Source organism: Antedon mediterranea, chromosome 2 (assembly GCF_964355755.1).
Source record: "Antedon mediterranea chromosome 2, ecAntMedi1.1, whole genome shotgun sequence".
Classification (NCBI taxonomy): Eukaryota; Metazoa; Echinodermata; class Crinoidea; order Comatulida; family Antedonidae; genus Antedon; species Antedon mediterranea.
The window spans coordinates 33,018,923-33,040,518 of record NC_092671.1 but is presented as its reverse complement, the minus strand read 5'-3'; the positions used below and the strand labels follow the sequence as shown (position 1 = coordinate 33,040,518).

At 31.2% G+C, this 21,596-nt stretch overlaps 1 protein-coding gene across 2 annotated transcripts in view; it reads right to left on the bottom strand.

Moving 5' to 3' along the window:
- Nucleotides 1-5,048: 5,048 nt before the first annotated feature.
- LOC140040837 (mitogen-activated protein kinase kinase kinase 13-like) overlaps nt 5,049-21,596 on the bottom strand; it is a 42,177-nt gene continuing 25,629 nt past the window's right edge. For both annotated transcript variants that reach the window (XM_072087075.1, XM_072087076.1), the window contains exons 3-15: nt 18,151-18,380; nt 17,555-17,738; nt 16,994-17,185; nt 16,603-16,813; nt 13,881-13,987; nt 13,294-13,402; nt 12,236-12,345; nt 10,253-10,369; nt 9,648-9,785; nt 8,610-9,354; nt 7,880-7,962; nt 6,034-6,271; nt 5,049-5,662 (exon numbers count right to left, since the gene is read on the bottom strand). In XM_072087075.1, the coding sequence (XP_071943176.1) occupies nt 5,540-5,662; nt 6,034-6,271; nt 7,880-7,962; nt 8,610-9,354; nt 9,648-9,785; nt 10,253-10,369; nt 12,236-12,345; nt 13,294-13,402; nt 13,881-13,987; nt 16,603-16,813; nt 16,994-17,185; nt 17,555-17,738; nt 18,151-18,380 (2,587 nt within the window). In that variant the 3' untranslated portion in view covers nt 5,049-5,539. The remainder of the gene's footprint in view (nt 5,663-6,033; nt 6,272-7,879; nt 7,963-8,609; nt 9,355-9,647; nt 9,786-10,252; nt 10,370-12,235; nt 12,346-13,293; nt 13,403-13,880; nt 13,988-16,602; nt 16,814-16,993; nt 17,186-17,554; nt 17,739-18,150; nt 18,381-21,596) is intronic.

The following is a 21,596-nucleotide window of genomic DNA, read 5'->3' as shown; positions in this document are numbered from 1 at the left end:
AACGCAGACACATACGGCTCATGTATGATCTGAACGTCGTCAAGGTTACTCATGCATATTGAAAACGCAGTAGACACTGTACGAGGAACGCACCAGAAAATAACACGAACTTGCTTATCATCAGCATGTTGTATATTAATAGAATAAAACAGTGCATATAGTCTATAGCTCAGGGTATAAGATGCTGGTAGGTCTTACTTACAACATACATACATACTGTACATTTTAAATACTTTTTAAAAATAAAAAAGGACAACAAACAAGAATAATAATACATATTAAATTTAAACAATTACTTTACGAGCAAGTGAGTGGCCGCGCGATCCATTATACAAACGGCCCATTAAAAGCAGTATGGTAAAAAAAACAGTACGCCCAACTAAGTGACAAATCAAATTAGTGGGTCAGTCAATCAAGCGGTGCATTAAACAAGTGTTTCTGTGAAATTATGAAAACGGAGATTCCTACTAAAAATTCTCAATATTGTGTTTTAGGTGGAGCCTTTTGTTTTCAATATTACTTACAAACATAGACCCCCACTAACCTTTCAATATTATGTCATTTATACAGTACAGTAGTGGGGTGGAGCAGGCTGGTTTCTCCCTGGGACATTTTCCATTGCACATTTTTCAATGGAAACCAGCCCAGAACCTACAGTAGGATAGTCTCTGTTATCAAGATGTATTGAAAGCAAAGACGCCATTAACATTTTTCTAAGTGTGTTCTAGCGGGAGAGGTCTCGTCTCTGCTTGCGATTTGCCTGGACTAAAGTACAGTATTATGCAGTACAACGTACAGCTTAAAACTGGTGTGGTTAAAATGCAAGTTGTACACGCACAATGTTTTCAGCCATTGTTTACAATTCACATGCTTTCAGATACAAGAGCTGAATAAATTATTTTATCAGCAATCAAATTTAAAATGCTGATACATTAAAAAAAATCAAGCATCACTGGAGTTAGTCTCTGGCATTAGTGGGGTAGATGTGGGTATGTAGCTGTCGTACAGCCTGGGTGCAGAACAATTAATATACACATTTGCGGGGAAAAAGTATAGGACAATTTTTTTGGGGGTTTTTCTGATAGAGTATACCATTATAGAATGCCAAAAAAAAAATCCCCATCACAGGGTCTTATACGTGTGAACTTCAACCATCCAATAATGACAAATAAGACAACTTTAGATATGTATATTTTTTTATTTTGTCTATATTACAATAACATACTTCATAAATCACACTATATTTGACAGAACAAATTTTGTGAAAAATTAATGTGACCACCAGGCTGTTAAAACTATTCAAACAGGGTACAATAAAAACGAGTAACTTCACATGAAGGGGATAAAAAGTTCACATTAATAGTTTTACATGGGATACAAGATTTAAAAGGATTTGGGAATCATTTGGTACGGTAACACTCGTTTTTTGTTTTAAACACCTTTAGCGATTTATAAATAAAACAGTTTTACAAAGACCAACATTGTCTTTTTACAATAATTAGAAGAAAATTTACAAAAAGTGTTTTCTTCGTTGTTAAGAAAGACTTTAAAATTAAATTTAATATTTTTTGTTTAATTTAAATGTGTTAAGACAATCCGATGGAATGCTCAAACAACAATTGCACACAGGCCTCGGACAAAAAGCATTTAGCACACACGGGTGACATATATCCAGATACAATATTGATTCATTAACCCCTTACAACTTGCCAATACCAAGTTTTACTACCCAAATTAACCTGGTTAACAAACCATGATTACATTAACCTGTTTACTAACCAAATTAATACAACCTGGTTACCTAATCTTGATTGTATTAACCTGTATTACTAACCAAAAATAATCTGGTTAACTAACCATGATTTAACCTGTTTACTAACCATATTAAAACAACCTGGTTAATTAAACCATAATTACATTAACCCAATTTAACTAACCAGGTTTTAACAAAGTATGTTTTCATTGGGTTAACTCCTGGTTAGTGTTAAACAAGTTAAAGCGAACCAGTCTTAATGTTTACCTGTTTTAATTTTTACCTGTTTTAATTTTTACCTGTTGCATAATTTCTAGTTAAATTCTAGTTATGGAGTTTTCAATTCATTTTTATCATTGCACATTTTTAGGCAACTTTCATTTAATTGATATTAATACAGTAAGTACTTATTTTATTTCAGAAAAAAAATAGAAAGGGCAAATATTCTAAAATATGTTTGCCCTTCTCAAAAATATTTGGTCAAAGAAATTAAGATTCTATCAGCATTGTTACTAAATATAAATTTTGCTTTAAATGAATAAATTCAAAATACAATGTGGCATGGCAAGTCATATATGAATAAAAAATATAAAAAAAACAATGGGCAATGTAAAATGTAAACAATTTCATAGCTATGAGTGTTAAATAACTATAACATTGATAGAATTTGCTATACAGTTAAGTTAATAATTCCAACATTGTGTTCACACTGAGATTTTCAACGTTGACACTGTGAAGTATGGATAATGTAAAATCATAATAATTCTAATGTTGTGTTCAGACTGAGAGTTTCAACTTCAATAGTTAAAACAGTGAATTGTAGATAAAGTGAAACCATGTTAGTTACATTGATGGCATACAATAGATTTACATGAGTATATACCTTGGTTCTATGCTACTCTGAGGTTCTATTGGAATATGTAACTTGGACTCCATTTACAACTAAGGTCGGAAATTGACAAGTGTAAATACTCCACAAATGTATGCTGGCTCTGGGCCTCGATATATCTCAATGTAGGTCAAGGAGCAGATTTTACTTTTTGGCTGGCTTATGCAGTGAACCGTGACCAATGGTTGAAGGCCAGTGTAAACACGCTGGATCTCAACCAAAAAATTCAATTTGGACCATATTCTGGAGCGACCCAGGACCCAATTGTAAGTATAAATGGGGTCTTGGTCACTGCACAACAATGGATTCAAACATTTTAGTATCTCCTTTCTTTCCTTGATACTATATGAATGGAAACCTCTGATAGTACCTCAATAAAGTTTCTATAGAATTTCAATAGAAAAGAACACTAATTACTAAACATCAGCCTTTGATATATAAATACACCTGAGTTAAAGCCAGGTGTTAAGTTATCACACCTGTAATATTAAAATTAGGTTTAATAGATTCAGTATATGATAATCTGTCAATTTAAATACTTAAATATTCAGTATGATATTATACCATGATTATGATGTTACCACAATTATGAATTAGAATGACAGATCAATAAAAATAATTATGAGAAACTATATATACAGTACTCTATATATTCAACAATGATTGTTGTATGTTAAAATACTAGCTGTATATTTGCTATAATCAACGTTCGTAATATTCAATTCTCAATTAAAATATCCAAGAATTATTTTTTCTTCAATGCATAAAACCCTATTTCTGAAAAACTTTCTGTAAATAAAATGTCAACACAAAATTCACTTTGAATACATTAAACGTCATAAAACAGAATATTTCCCTGCATTTAAATTCTATCAACAACAGACAGTATAGTTACTCAGTGACTGTGCATTCTATTGGTATCATAAGGATACCTCGTTGCTTAGATAGTCCAGGTATATGCTGGATCATATATGTATATACATATCAAATTTTACAACATCCAATATGGATTCCATTGATTGGAGTATTCGATTAGGTTATTTTTGTTTGGTTACTGTTATTTTGCATTGAGTATTTCTTTACCAGTGTCTGGTACACTCAAACAAACATGTTTGCATTTTTACCATTCACAGAGTACTCAACAGATTTTGTTGTTGAGGACAAAGTTCCTAATCGAATACTCCAAAAAGTCTGCTTCAATGAGGTAAACCAAGTTAGACAATTATTAAATGCTTGTTAGGTAAAAAAGTCCTTTTTTAGCGTTACTTTAGATCCGCTGTTGTTCTGGCAAGTGAAGTGGGTCCTATTTTAGATGCCCAGAATTATGTCAGTATACATGATCATCCACAAGAATATTATACCACTCCCTAATTTGGTACAGCCCTCTATTGTTTGGTGGTGATACAAATTCTATGTCATGTACTCTCTGTTGTTTAATATTACACAACCTATAAATTAGTTCAGAAGACCGTTGTTGCATAACAACCGAATTGTCGAGAAATTCTCAACTTTCTTTCCTCGGAAACCAATGGTGTACCGAAAACCTTACTTTAATCATGGCATGATTGTCTTACTTTAATCATGGCATGATTGCCTTACTTTAATCATGGCATGATTGCCTTACTTTAATCATGGCATGATTGCCTTACTTTAATCAAACTATAAAATGTTTAGAATTTAAAATATTAACAAATGCTTGCAACAAGAATTAGAAATGCTGCTTAATAAGATTGTTAAGTTTGACTTGAGGATTTTAAAGTAGTCGTCAAAAAGGCTTTTTCCCATAAAGCATTTAAGCTGGAGTACCAGCAGACAAGCAGACAGACTGATAAACAATGATTCTAAGCTAGATTCATTTTTTTTACAGATAACACATTTTCCTGAAATTGATAATAACCAACATTTAAATATTACTAATTTCACACAGAATGACATTTTTATAATCAAATAACAATAATGAAATTCAAAGCTGAAATATTTGAATTTTTTGCAACATAGCACAGAAATGTAAAGTCATGTACATAACTTTGAACCAACGTTTTAACTACTGATTGATATATTATTGTTTTATACAGAGGAAACTTATTTTATTATTAAAATGCCCAACCTGTATGATTAATGCGAGTCTTTTATCCTACAAATCCCAATTCACTTCACACACACACGTACCCACAAAATAGCTACAGTCACTGTTGCACACACCTATACATACCAAAAACACATTTCGCATACTCAAACCATGGACCTACCTACATAATTTATAGGTCACTGCACAAACCATAGAGCAGAAAAACAAAATATATTTATTTGCTGTATGGCATAGACGGATCCAATGCAGGCCCAGGACCCCCCAATTTATATCACCATTATTAGGCCCTCTGCTCCACCCCCTCCCCCCCCCCCTTATATTTCAAAATCCTGGATCTGCTACTGTATGTCACCATCTGACACCCTCCACATAATACACCATTCCACACTAAACTATTAACACTCTCACACAACTATACAAGCACAGAGATGTATAAATAGATAAATCAATCCATCTGGCACTGAGCACACTTTAAAAGCTCGAATCCCGACCACAATCTTTAGGCATATGGGCAGAAAAAAACATAATTATAATAGATTTCAGAAAATCATCTGAAAAGACTAATTTGTATTAAACCTGATTTAGCAAACAGACATTGCCGAATACTGACAAACACCAAGTGCTTAAGGAATGTAGTTTATAATCGCTTACTTAAATTATTAATTAAATAATATAATTTGGAACTGGCAAATGTTAACCTTCTTATCTATTTAACTAAAACTTAACACATGTTTTGGTCTTGTCACATCAGTTGCCAGGTTTTCATATACAGAAATTTCCAGGTTGTACACTAGACTTGCTGAAATGTTTACCATGTGCCATTAAGACTGTTTTGTCTCGATGTTGTTACAACACCGATTGGTTGATGATCTTGTTCGTCCTCGTCATCTGAGCTAACTTCAGGCTCTGAGTCACTTGTCTGTAAATCAGTCTAATAGGAAAAAAGTTCCAAAAATTTTAGATAATAAAATCAATTTTATAACAGACCTCCCTCGTCTCCCAAAATCATAGGAGTTTCCAGATATTTTGAGTGATTCCCTCTTTCCAACTAAATTCCTTTTTGTCATGCTTGAAAGCATGTAGATAGTATTACTAGATGCTGATGCCATACAATGTTTTAATAGCACTCTCTATGTTTGAATGTATTTTTTTTTAAACAATGGCCCCTATACTTACAAAGTCTCCCAATATTCTACAATAAAAAACCATTTTAATATTTCCCATTATAGAATTCTAAAAAACCAAATCATTCATTGAATTTTTAACAATCATTTTAATTTGAATACATGTGTTCTTTCTCACCTGATAAACTTGGTCCTTTGAAAACTGTTTCATTACCCGCTTGACCACTTGTTCTTTATCGGACAGTCCATCTGACATTATATTGCCGATGTCTTGAATGTCGGGAGTGTAGTTGAGTGCCCGTCTCCCTACTGGACCGTCGCTCTCTTCGTCTAATCTACACCTGGCCGACGCAGGCTTCTTTTCGGTCAGGTTATCATCTGTACTATCGTCTGTTTCTACTTGCTTACTATTTAACCTTTACATACAACAAAAAATAATAATACTAATAATTGTTTATTATTGTATATTATTATTTTATTTATTATTGTATGTTCTTTATTTATTATTGTATGTTCTTTATTTATTATTGTATGTTATTTTATTTATTATTGTATGTTATTTATTTATTATTTATCGTTATTTTATTTATTATTGTATGTTATTTTATTTATTATTTATTGTTATTTTATTTATTATTGTATGTTATTTTATTTATTATTTATCGTTATTTTATTTATTATTGTATGTTATTTTATTTATTATTGTATGTTATTTATTTATTATTGTATGTTATTTTATTTATTATTGTATGTTATTTTATTTATTATTTATCGTTATTTTATTTATTATTGTATGTTATTTTATTTATTATTGTATGTTATTTTATTTATTATTGTATGTTATTTTATTTATTATTGTATGTTCTTTATTTATTATTGTATGTTATTTTATTTATTATTGTATGTTATTTTATTTATTATTTATCGTTATTTTATTTATTATTTATCGTTATTTTATTTATTATTGTATGTTATTTTATTTATTATTTTATGTTATTTTATTTATTATTTTATGTTATTTTATTTATTATTTATCGTTATTTTATTTATTATTGTATGTTATTTTATTTATTATTGTATGTTATTTATTTATTATTTTATGTTATTTTATTTATTATTGTATGTTATTTTATTTATTATTGTATGTTATTTTATTTATTATTGTATGTTATTTTATTTATTATTTTATGTTATTTTATTTATTATTTTATGTTATTTTATTTATTATTTATCGTTATTTTATTTATTATTTATCGTTATTTTATTTATTATTGTATGTTATTTTATTTATTATTGTATGTTATTTTATTTATTATTGTATGTTATTTTATTTATTTATTGTTATTTTATTTATTATTGTATGTTATTTTATTTATTATTGTATGTTATTTTATTTATTATTGTATGTTATTTATTTATTATTGTATGTTCTTTATTTATTATTGAATGTTATTTTATTTATTATTGTATGTTATTTATTTATTATTTATCGTTATTTTATTTATTATTTATTGTTATTTTACTTATTATTTATTGTTATTTTATTTATTATTTTATGTGGTTTCTATATTATGTTATGAGTGAAAATAAAGTATTCACACAATATGGATAACATTTGGAACATTTTAAAGATTTAAAAAAAAATCATTGTAGAATTTTTGTATAGGCCTACATTTATATTGCTTTCTGTACGTTTTAGCTTTTTTGTTGGAGTGGTACGCCCAATTGGCAACAGAAGCTGTTGGCCTCTTTTGCAACTCCTTGGTGCAATCTAGCTATTTTTTGTCTTGTTAATGCCGAAATTAATAAAACAAAAAATACAATTTTGAGTAGAAATATAAATTGTATTGCTATATTAATAGGAAGAAATCTGAATATGAAAGAATTACCATTAAACAATGACTTAATGAATTACATATTTATTTACAATTATTCATGACTTTACAAAAAAAGTTTGTATGTGGTTTTACCAGTCATGGTGGAAGAGTAAAACAAATATAAAATGTATATGCATTTGTACTTACTTAATACTAGACGGTGAGTGTCTTCTTTCCCTGACTGGCGTTTTTAAATCGTCTTCATCGTCGCTACTTGAACTATCACAACCCTGCAAAATAAAAAAAAAGTATGTCAGAAAAACTATTATTCAAAGACAGCTGGAGCCAAGTTGAGACATAAATGTCAAATATGAACGCATAAATACAAAACATTCTCAGGAATCTATTATAACAGTCTTTATACAATTTGAACCGATCCAATCCAATGCATTATAATTCTACATTGCCTATATTAAAGGATCATAAATACACTTGCCAGTCTGTTAAAAGATTATTCTTATGAGTCTTCTTCCCAGCATAATTGGTATCGTAGCATAGTTATATACATTAAGTTAGAGAGCGATATGGCGTAATGTTAAGGGAATCGGACTAGTATGCGAGAAGCATGGGTTTGAGATATATTTGTGCCATATGTGCTTGTTTCCTTAGGTGTAAAGCTGCTGCTCCAGTGTACATAAAATGCACATGATAAAGAATTTTGTACACTATTAAAAAATAGTAGGGATTCATTTTTTGTTTGCTGATCTGGATAAGGATGCTGTGGCTTCGTAGAGGACCTAATTTGAATTTCCTCAACTGAGGGCAGATAATAAGAAATTTACATTCCTCTCTGTGACCTTTTAAGTATTAGATAAAAATGATAAAAACTTCTTAATAATTACAATAGCTCTACAAAAATATGTTTTTATAATTTTACCTTTGCTTGAGCTTGTTGCGTTGTTGGACTCCTCCTTGACGCTCGTACATTCCCACTATGAGATTTCCTCATCGGACTCTCTGTTGATTTTGGCGTGGCTAACCTCGTACCTATATACGAACTCGGTAATACGTCAGCCTCAATGCTTGTGGAATGTTCAGACGGTGACTGGTCCGCATTCGGCGTATTACTATTCATCTCGTCGCTAGTACTACGCCGATAGCACTGCTTTGCCGCCGGTGGGATGTTCAACCGCTTCTTTTGGTCACGATACTGTACGGCACTATCTGCCGTTTGTTCACCAGGTGAATACTGTTTGTTACATGAGCGTGAATTGTTCAAGTTATTAGCTACGGTTTGGTCCAGTTCAGGCTGCCTAATCGCAGCATACGGCCCGAAATATTTAAAATTTTCAGACGTGTGTTTCGGAACTCTACTACAACCTTCTTCGACATCCGATTGCGGGTCAATGCAACCACTCTCATCATGGCCACGTTTATGCGAACTTGTAATAGCGGTTTCTGGGAGCCCTTTAGATAAGCCTGATATGTTTAGAGGTGAAACGATTGGTTTCCCGCGACTGTTGGTTCTCTTATGGCGCGTTTTACGTTGACTACGAATGCGGGTTGGTGAGGTTGTGGAGGTCGATGGCGTATCACGTGACGCTGTAGCTCCCTGTGTTGGCAGGTTCTCTGGGCTGTTGAACATATTTGTATGACTTGGAGACCCTGAGTAAGTTGCATACCTACAAATATAATAAATCAAAGTTATTTTTTTCGTTAAAAATAATCTATCCTTGCAATGAGGCTAGTGTTGCCTGAAAGCTCTGCAGATTCTTTCTGATTATTTTATTTGTTTCGAATTAGCTTTATCAAATATTTTATTTGTATCTCCATTGAGATCCAGCCACTGATACCCACAGCATTGTCATTTTTCAGTAATTTGCCTTTTGATTTATAAAGTATATAAAACATCTGCCTGAGGCCAATTTTCATCCCAATTAACCATTTGACTTGTGTGACTATTTAATAAACTAACCTTGTAAGATGTGTCTGTCCGTTAGCACGCAGACTACGTTGAATAATCTTCTCCATCGTTGGAGTTGTAGCCTTGAGTTGAAGTTTCCCGCCTTTTTTCTTGTTTTTGTAAATTGGTTGGGCCATCATAGCCTCTCTCCTGAACAATAAAATAAAAACGACAATTTTCAATCTGGAAAGCATAGTTTTTTTTATAATAATATTGAAGGGTCGTTGGATTACTTATAAATATTTCTTTTGGATGAAAAATAATAAGTGCAACCAAGGACCAGAAAAACAAAATAATTGTCTGCCATTCATTTTAATAGTAGGCCTATATCAATGATATTTATTTCTGCAAGATTGAAAGCCAAATATTGTATACCTTGGGATACCCCTATACCCCTACCTACATGTTCTTGTGAAATGAATTAGGAGCAATAAATGACACACACTATGGAAAAGGGACATTTTGTTGGGTCCTAAAGATGCCCCCTTAATAGAGGTTCTAATGTATGATCACTTTTAATATTCATTTATTAAAGTGCTACAGGATTGACAGTGCATTTTGAGGATCAGCTTCTCATGTCATCAATATGGTAATAATAACAAAATAAATCATTTTACCTGACAAGTTCTAATTCCCTCTGTTCTAGTTGAAGCAAGCATGCACTCAGCTCCATGTATAGATTGTTAGCTCTCTGAAGTTTCTTTTCATAATGTTCACGGATATCTTGAGCATGTCTGTCAAAAAGAATAACAAATCATGATAGTGAAGGCATATTAATAATAAAAATATTATATACATTTTTATGTAATGTATAAGGTATATAAAACCTGAAGAACTGGACTATTGAATTTAGCATAGACTTTATGATACTACCTAGGATGAATGATAATATTAATAACTGTATATTTAATCAAACTCGCTTAACCAATATTCTCCAAATCTAGGAGAGTGTGACTTAATGCTGACTTTTCAATTTTAAGAAAAAGAAAATTTTCCCAACTACAGACTCCAATTAGATACTATATTCTTAGCCAAAATCTACTGTACACAATCTGAAATATGCTTCTAATTATTGACCACTAACTACAACTAAGGACTAGTTGCTGTATTTACTAATCACACTGGTCTATCCATGTCTTTAATTGGAGAAATAGTGGTATAATGATTTGTAAGTATTTGCAAAAATGGTATGTACATTTAAATACCAATAAAATACACAAAACAGAAGAAGGCAAATATGGCTACATAATATTACAAAAGTCCTACAGTACTAGAAACAAAAAAGTCTCTGCTGAGTTTGTAACAATGTATAATTTTGTATTAAATTTTTTAACAAAAACCATTTTGGGCTACCCTGGGTAAAGAAATGTAATAATAATAATAGTTAAAATTAAAATATAAATATTATTCTTGACATTGTAAATGTAACCTAAATCTTTCTATTTATAATGAGGATGTAAAATACCTTTTTTCTACATGATTTTTTTAATGCAATTAGAATAGAGGTTGTAAAGAAGCGTTCATTAAAGCCTTTATTACTTTTATCCTATTACTGCTAAATCTTGTTAATCAACTCACTTCAAGGTTGACGCCAGCCTTGCTAATTCCAATAAAGATGCTACGTTTCACGCACAAACTTAATATATGTTGAGACATTTAACTTAGTTATTTATGCTAAATTCTTCTATTTTTAAGTTGATATTAAATGATGGAAATGCTAAGTGTCCAGATAGTTTGTATTACTAGCATGTGTGTGACGCAATATGATTGCAAGATGCAATGTTTAAATAATAAAGAATACATTTTAAAATAAAAATATGTACACAATTTTATGTGACAAAAAAATGTGATGTGCCCATACATGGACATGATGATGTCATATCACTACCATATTTAAGCATATCATTACATGATTACATTATTTATAGCAAATATGATAATTATAATGAATTATATATTTATTGTACTTCTAGAATAGGGATACTAGTATTATTATTTAGGATATAAAGATACTTTGTTCCCTTTACAATGTCAAAACAAGTACATTCATTATACTTTGTGAGTAACACTAAATTCAACTGGGGAATAGTTTAATATTTAAAATAGTAATTTACTAATATTACAGTAACCACTTTAATGTATGGTGTATGTTATGCACACATAAATATAATTATATTTTAATACAAGGATTAATAATATTAAAATATTGAATTAGGTATTAAAAATGATTGTCTTTCTATGATAAAGATTATTAAACTACTTGATAAAAAGAAATTTTTTTTTTCAAATAATTTTTCAAATAATTTTGTCCATTTGTTGTACTGTATTACTATATATTTTTATTACATATGTATGGCTCCAACCCAATAATAATAATCTAAGGATAAATAAAAAAAATTCTTTATGGATTTTATTATAATTTAAACTGTATAAAGTAGTATTTGATGTATTTTAGTGACAACGGATGATAATAAAAATTGTATACACTCAAACTATGGTATGGAATATATAGCCTAATCGAAATGTACGTATTTGATGAGACTAGTGACTCTTAGTGAAAATACATCATTAAAAAGACATGATAGCTGAATAATGCTAACCTAAGTTCATCGCGTCGACGTCTAATAAGATCCTCGTCCATCCGTTGTAGCTGGGTTCCTTCGCTTTTCATTTTCTCAAATTGCAGTTTGATTTCCACTCGCCAGTCCACCTGAGAGAACAACATAAATACTTCAGTCACAAACCAATAGACATGCATATAAATCATGACATGTGGTAATAAACGATAGACATCGGCGAACACGGCAACGAGGTCTGGCGCCAGCTGGCGAGCCAGACAACGTTGCCTGTGGCGTTTTGCCGCGCGTGGCACATGTTTCGAAATAATAATAATCTTATGAATGAACATCAGCAAGGAAGGAATACTCAAACGTCAATAAATTTGTGTACATCATGTTTTGCTGACTTTTATAATAAAGTATTCTGATTTATAATGAAATCAAATATGGAAATGAACTCTAATTGAACAAGAAATATAATACAAGCTATCATCAATCTTCTGTAAAATACTTCTTTTCTCTTTGAAAATCAATTTTACAATATCTTAAATTAAAAAGTGTATATACATAATGTTCACACAATATTTTCATCAATCGAACAATTTTTATGCGTAGGCGTCGTATACTGACGATTCTCAGTAGTGTATTTATAATTTGTACAGAATCACAGACAAATTCTGTGATACAGATTAAAATTTCTTTCACACACAACACTTGTATCCTAACCTTAAGATTGCACAGATGTCACATGGATACATGTAACACTGTATTACAGAATTTGCCTGTAACACTAGACATATAATGCCATAGAGGAGTGTAACATGTGTTAACACAAAATATATAGGTCTTTAATTAAAGATATTCAAATCAGAGACCAAAACATCTAAAATAGTTTATTTGCAGTTAGTAATATTAATATATATTTCTCAATATAGACCCATATGGAGAAAAATTCTTCTTTTGTGTTCTTCCTCCTAACATTGTCAGATTTCTTCCTATACCTAATATCCCTTTGTCTATGCTTTCATAAACATACAGTGGACTAATAGACATACACAGAACTAGTTACTGGACTTAGCATATAAAGTTGAATACATTACCTGCTTATCAAAGTAGGCCTCTTGCGGAGTTGAAAGAAAGTCAGCGGCCGCGATATCAATATGCATGAGAATCTGGCGAAATGATGGCCTATTGTTAGGTTTGGCGTTCCTAAACGAGAAGAAAGACGATAACTTAGCAACATTTCAGGCAATAAGTTAAAGAGACAACGGGGAGAAAGTAAGAACTCGGTGAACATACGTGTAAAATACAAATAGATCTCACACCTGGAAATCTAACGCTAACGAGATACCATTAAAATTTGAAACTAGTATTTACGAAGTAGAAAATATCTTGATGACTCTAATCAGAAATACATATCTCCTCGTTTCTTTCCATGTGAACTTTATATGTATTTTTTCACCTTTTTGTTTATGACATACAGTATATAATTCTTTATTTTGATATGAATTTTGTTTTTGTTTTATAGAAATATCTTCATGGCTGCGTGTCCTTCTTTACGATAGGTATCTCTTCACCTGTTATTATTGCACAATAAAATATGAAATATGATATCATTACTATTTCTACTTTGAGTTTTATGACGATATTTAAGATATTTAAAAAAAAATGTTTAATGTTTATTTACCAGCATTGTTTCATGAGGAGTTTGAAGCCATCCGGGCAAGTCGACGGGATGGGCAACTGAAGGCTATTGCTTCCAACGCCCCAGATAATAGCAGACGAGTCCACATCCTGTAAAAATAAGACCATGATGTTTAACGAGCTGTACAAGAAAACTTGATTACCGTGACGTCGTTATTTGAAATGCAGTCACGCAATATACTAATTAGATGTGAATTCTGTTGACACATTTCTCATCACAAAAAACAACTACAAAAGTCAACACATTGTTGATCAACATGGTAATAATAGAGTAATGATAATAGTACAGTTAGAGCCTCTGTTAAAGGGACACATTTAGGACCAAACAATGTGTCTTTGTGTTAATAGGGGTATCCTTTGAATATAGGTTGGGCACAGTGTTAAAATGTTGTTGTTAATATGTCCCCTTAATACGTGCAATAGGGGTGTCGCCTCAATCCTGAATAGGGATGGAAGTTATATTTATTGTTTGTAGATAATTATAAACAAATACCATTTCATAACAATTTGTATCAAAATATTTTGTATTTTGTCCTGTAATGTATGTTTATATAATAAATAGGATTATAATAATTATTTCTCAACTTTATTATTTTCCTTTTGTACCCCAAACCTTACTTTACTAGTGTTGCTGATTGATTGGTGACTGACTGACAGCACTACTAATAATGATAATGAAAGCATGTATCTGTAGTTCCATTTTTTTAGGCTACTCTTTTAAACGCACCTTTCAGATATGGCATTAAACAACTGTGATATTATGAATATCAAATCTTTACATTGATAAAAGAATGGATAACTTAAAACTATTATTATGGATTGTTAATTGGACTGGGACCTTATCACCACCACGCCAATACACACGTACAACCATGAATTAAACTGTCAACGATTGTTTAGATTTGCTTGAAACAAGCATAAACCATCACGAGCTCTTCTTAATTAAAACACATAGATCTTCTCCAATTAATCGTTAATTTTACAATCTATTATAAAACAAGCAACGATCTGTTCTCTAGGATCTATTTTAATTTTCTGTAATATGAGCGGAAAATCTTGGCAAACGATTATAAAACGAGCATTGAGCTATTCAAGAGAATTTATTTTAATTAGGAATTTTGTGAGTTGACTATTTTAATCTTGGAAACTCATTTTTAAAATTTATGATTAAAATTACCCAAGATAACTTTTGGGATATGTAGTAATATTATGGTGAAGAAAATGAACGGCTAAGGGAAATGATGGCAGGAAGTGGAGATATGGAATAGAAATATACGGAATAGAAATGAACGGAATGAAATTATAATTAATTTTCTAGGTAACTTGAAATATGGAAATATGTATACCATTGGAAGATAAAAAAAAATTATAATTAAAATACAACAACTGTAGTAACTAGTATAAAATCAATAATATAACACAAGTGTAAAAATATGTACGCCTGAAGTAAAAGTTAAAAATTCAAATCATATTAAAGGGAGACATTCAAGTGTATTTATAATACCTATAAATGCTCTACTTTAAATATGTACATGATTATTTAAAATTTAGTTTATTGAACATGTCATGTTGTCAAATTTCCCAAAAATATCCCAAAAAAAACAGTGTATGACAGAGTATTGTTGGAACCTGTTAACAAATTTAGCCTAAATAGGAGATGGGATTATACTGTATGCTGTCATATTATGTTTAAAACCCATTAAAAATATTTGTTATTTATTGCAGTAAGATAATTAATTGTTTTTAATATATTTCAATTTCATCGAAATAAATTATTATATTCATTATTTTGTTATGCTGTCAAGCTGTAGTTACATTCAAGGAAACTATTAAAATTGATTATAGCTGTTTATGAGTTAATGTCTGACTAATTTATTTTGCCAAATCTACCGCATCCCTCATCTAATCCCCTCAGTATATTATTCACTGACAAACCCTTCATAAGTAGAGGTTAAAATTCCTACAATAACCTCCGACTGCCTACAACTCTTCTCAGTTATTGGAGAGCTATTCCCCTGTGTCCATTTGACCTTATGACCTACCGGTACATGGCTTACCCCTTCCTCATTGTAACTCAATTCATGTAATGGATTTTTATTAACAAGGGTACTTAAGTATTAGCAGTTGATTCACTATCAGGAATTAGCAAAAAGCTTGGTTTTTAATATGACGTATAAATTATGATGCGGTGTGAATTAAACGGCATACTTCAATTGTTAATTATAATGAAGGGTTGCACATAATTAATGTTTAGTGTTGCTATTAATCTTAAAATGCCTTTTTTTATTACCTTTCAACTAGTCAATTTTTTTTATTATTTTATCTTTCTCTGGATAAAAAAAAATGTAAATGAAAACTGCATTTATAATAATTCACTAATATGAATAATCTTTTGGTTTAATTAAAGCTTAACTTGCTATGAATAAAATAATTCAAATCAATTTTTTTGGGAGGAGGGGGGGAGAAAAAAAACATGGAATTAATATTCTTTGTTTTAAAAAAAGTGATATTAATTTGAATACAGTGATAGCAATATGCTACTGTATCTAAAAGCATTTCTAATTCGCAAAATCATTTTGTAAAACAGAACATATTACAGTATGCAGTGCACTAAGTAAAATCACAAATGTCAAAAACATGAATCGAAATGGCAATTATTTTAAAACATCCGGATAAAATTCAATTAGTATCTATGGCAACCATACCTTATATGGCATCTCTCCAGTCAGCAATTCCCATAGTACAACGCCAAATGACCAAACGTCTACCTTCTCGGAACATGGTTCGTTACGTATAACCTCAGGAGCCATCCACGCCACTGTACCAGCAAACGACATCTTTGTACTCTTTTCGTTGAGCTGACGACTCGTCCCAAAATCGGAGATCTTTACAATGTCGTTATTTGCCACCAAAACGCTAAAAAGGATAGAAACATAGATTAGAGTATTTATTTTTCGTATGTTATAACAATAACAATAAATTGGCGAAAAAATAGCATCATTAATACAAGATTCTATTGAGAAAAGTTCAAAGTGTTTTGGTTTTTTTAGGTAAATTACTCAATACTCATCTTTTAAAGACTATTAACATACTTACTTTGGTGATTTAAGATCTCGATGCAGGATCTTATGGCAGTGGAGGTAGTGCATACCAGTAGCGATTTGTTTGGTCCAATCCACCATCAATTTAGGAGGAATCTCTCTGCCTTCTCGTAACACCTCATACAGCTGGCCATATGGACAGTATTCCATGATGATGCAAAAGCAAGGAGCCTGAGTGCTTACACCTCTGAAGAAAAAAATTAAAAATATTTTTGAAATTTAAATACTACACAAACTGAAATATTATATGTTGTGAATGGCTGTTGATAGTACTAGCTAGCCTGCTGGCAGAGAATTGTCAAATGGTTGACTGTTTCAAGCAAATTTATCTAACATACAGTTTAAGAGACTTTGAAGGAATTAGACAAAGGGTTCAATACTACTGGCTAAATATATAATAATAAGATGTTGTTGTTGTTGTTGTTGTTGTTGAGGTAGGGTTGTGTTTTGGCCAAGCTAAATATTTTGTTTGCATGTTTATCTAAATATCTATCTAAATTGAGTCTATGGTGTTTTCTGATACTGATTAAATAAAGATAAACACATTCTTTCCTACCTGATGGCAACTAAGTTTGGATGATTTAACCTCCTCAGGTGTTTTAAATCAGTCTCTTTCTCATCTCGTACTTTCTTTACTGCAACTTGATGGCCTCTGAGCGTGCCCAGAAACACTGCTCCCTGTGCACCACTGCCTAGCCATTGCAGACCTCGAATATCTTCAAATGGTATCTCCCAATCATCTATAAACATTTAAGGAAAAAATTCAAATTTAACCATGACATTACAATTTTCATATGAAAATGTCAAATTTCTGATAAAATGTTTGTAATTGTTAATAAGACAGTAGAACTGAAACACACACATGAAGTATTTCAATATTTATCATATTATCATTTTGAGAAAAACTCAAAAATGGAAACAATACTGCAAGTTCACATAATTTACAATTAAGAAATCATGTCAACATTGTTCGGATTGAAGTTACTACAGTAACATTTTGTTGATGCAAGTATAAAATCTTTACACGATTTCTATTAAAATTAAAATATTTTTATTATACTTTGATTTTAGTTTAATTCTGTTTAATTCATAAATTGATAAACGTTTATTTTGCGTTTTATCGAAATCAATAGAATCTCCATACTACTGTACCTCGGGCAAGCTTTTCGGCTACAGCTGCTTTGCCAATAATTGTCCAGACTGGTCGAAGGCAGCCCCACAGGCCCTGCAGGAACCCACGCCGTTGATTTCCATTTATGGATACCTGTACGCCACTGGTTAATGCGTTGTTGTTATTAGTTGGGGGCGGCATCGTCTCTGATTTTATAATCGGTCTCGGTGAACTAAGGTCAATGTCTTCCCCATCCTCCAAAGAAAGCACACTGTAAAATAAAAACAAATTTAAAAATTCAGTTTTATATAATTATATATATTGTACATAAGCAGGTACAGTAGATGGGACTACATAAAATATAATTTGCACTATTGTTAAATTTAATATAGCTGCCACTACAGTAGAACCTATTGAAGGGACACCTTTGTGACCTAAACTGAATGTCACTTATTGAAGGGACACGTTTGTGAACTGAATGTCACTTTAATAGGGTATCTCCTTAATTATTGATATCTCCTGAATTGGCCAAATGTGTTAAAACATTCGGTAATGATTATTTGTTTTACAGAAAAATTATCCCATAATAGGAGTAACATCCCCTGCATAGAGGAATAGCAAGATTTTTACTGGATACTGTATTTTTTTCTTTTCAAAAATTAAGTGCTAGAACATAATATCTTGATATATTATTATGTTCCAAATTTTTTTTATTCATTTTTTATTTTTATTCATTTTATTTTATTCAATCGAAACCAACAGCGATAATTACCGCCACTAACTGAATGACAAATAGGAAAATGTTTTACATTTAGACAATTTTATTTTTTAAAAGCAAACATTTATTACAGGCAGCACAATAACAACTTAAAGCATATGGTATGCTTTTTATTCTAAAAAAAAAAGTTATGTCAAAACCGATTAAATCACATTATGTTTAGATAGCTAGGTTAAGTGCCAGAAGGCCTCACATGACCTATACGTAATAAACAAACTATGGTACAAAAAAAAACCAAGTACTAAAATATGTTGCATGTTATATTGTATTATTAGATTTTGTTTGAACGTGTCGAATGGCTTATCTGGCTTAAATTGATACAATCTAGTTATAACAAAAATACTTATTATTATTGTGTCAATAATACAATATCTAATTTTTATTTTGTACTATGTATGTAAATGTGTCCGGCAATGTACGTTTATCATTTGGTAGCATACATTTATCATTTGGTAGTGTACGTTTAACATTTGGTAGCGTACGTTCAACATTTCGTAGCGTATGTTTATTATTTGGTAGTGTACGTTTACCATTTGGTAGCATACATTTATTATTATTTGGTAGCAGAGTTTTTTCATTTGTTTCACTGTAAGTTTAAGTCATTTAACAGTAGTGCATCATAACACATTATCATCGTTGTACGACATCCCTGTCAAATCAATAACTTTAAATTTGCACCGTGCTCAAATTCACACATCCATAAAATATGCATACCGTATATTTCGGTGTATAAGTCGCACCTGTGTATAAGACGCACCCCCAACTGAGAGTAAAATATCGGTATTTTTTATATCGTCGATGTATAAGACGCACCTTATATTTCATCAAAACAATGTTTTTTTAAATTGTAATCAATATTATTGTAATAATATATTTTGTTATATCTACAACGGCGTCCTTTATTTAGGTTTTTTCTTACCTAGTATCAACAAGTTGTTATTCATGAGTTTGGCCGCAACATCGAGTGCATGACCGTGTGTGTAACACGCACGTGTGTGGGCTAGCCTCGCTCAATCATTTCGAGAGGGCGCACGTTTTCACGGACAATCGTATTCGATTAGTATCTATGTATCCGAGAAGTGTGTACGCTAGGTCCATGCTATAATCACCTGGAGAATATACTAGTCGAATACCGTACACCATGTGCCACCAAAAGAAGGGCTTGCGCTTGGGGTACGGTGGTCGTGCGTATAACTACTGTATAAATAAATACTATTCCAATCGTACGACGTAAACGTTTACAAATGATATTTTATCGGAGCGCCATAATGAACAAATCTTTTCATCATATTTAGTATAACATCATGCTAAAATGACTTGAAAACTAGGCCTAGGCAGAAGCAGGTTGCCGTTACGTTAGTAGGCCTAGCCTACTCAGGCCTAGAAAACGAGGTGACGATAGCCTAGGCCTAGGCTATGTACAATCTGTGTGGTGAGGCATTTATGTTCGGTGTATAAGACGCACCCTTAATTTAGAGGTCAAATTTGCGTGTCAAAAGTGCGACTTATACACCGAAATATACGGTAGTTTAAAAATTTATCTTAAGACTTTATGCAAGAATAGGTAAATGTAGAAGTATAATGGTCTCCAAAGCCTCAACCAAGATCGATTGTCGTTTGAAATCACTTTGTTAAAATCCCATAGGCAAATCTTGTAAGGCATGACTAGTGAACCAGAAGATCCCGTCAACATGTGGCCTTAAATAAACCAATTGCAGCTGCCGTGTGATTCTGTAATCTCATAAATATCTTATAGTTAAGTTTGGCTTCACATTAGTTCTCTATCTGTCTATTTGATTTATTTACGCTTGTAGAACACTATTAACAATATATATATAATTTGTTTCTCCGAATTCTCTCAATGCCAGCACGTTCGCTGTGAAGTTCTGTGCGATATAATTATCAAATTTTTCGTTTCCATCCAAGCTATCACATATAATCATGGTTAAACGAACTGTTATATATTACACTCAACTGTTTTTACATTTGTAATTTAAAACTGTTGCATCCCTAGCTTGTCGTTTACATGACGCCTTATCGATAACTCTATCGTTACTTTGCGTATGATTGCATCGCTCAGCTAAACAATATTGATGTAACAGTGCTTCTGTATGCCTATCATGTTTAGCATCCTGACATCATGGATATAATTGGGTTAGCTAGGTTAAGTTGAGTGCTGCAGTGATCGAACCTAAATTTGCTACAAATCTTAATTTTATTTTTATGACCCACCTTTAAAGTTAGAATCTTGACATCGACATATAATTACTGAACTTTATATTTGGAAAGTAATTATATACCTACAGCAGTATCATGACATCACCATCATGAATCTCATCGCATCTATTTTGTTGGCATTGACACAATTAATGCGAGTTAATTAATTAATTAAAAATAATTATTTAAAGTCCAGTCAACAACAGTAGACCTTAAAAATAGTTTCTGCTATAATGCAGTATACTACTTAATAATACAAATCAGGAACATTTTCTACTCAAACTGTTTTTAACCATTGTGTTTATGACGCAAACTATGTAAACAGAAACTCATATTATAAATTTGATAGCCTATACATAAATAGATTGCCCTGTATTTGGCATTAACTATCACGTCATTTAACAGCTATATTGTTTGCCAATTGTAATCAGTTAAGCCCTAGATATTTATACACTTACAGTATTGTAAATACACAAGAGCAATATGGCGTTG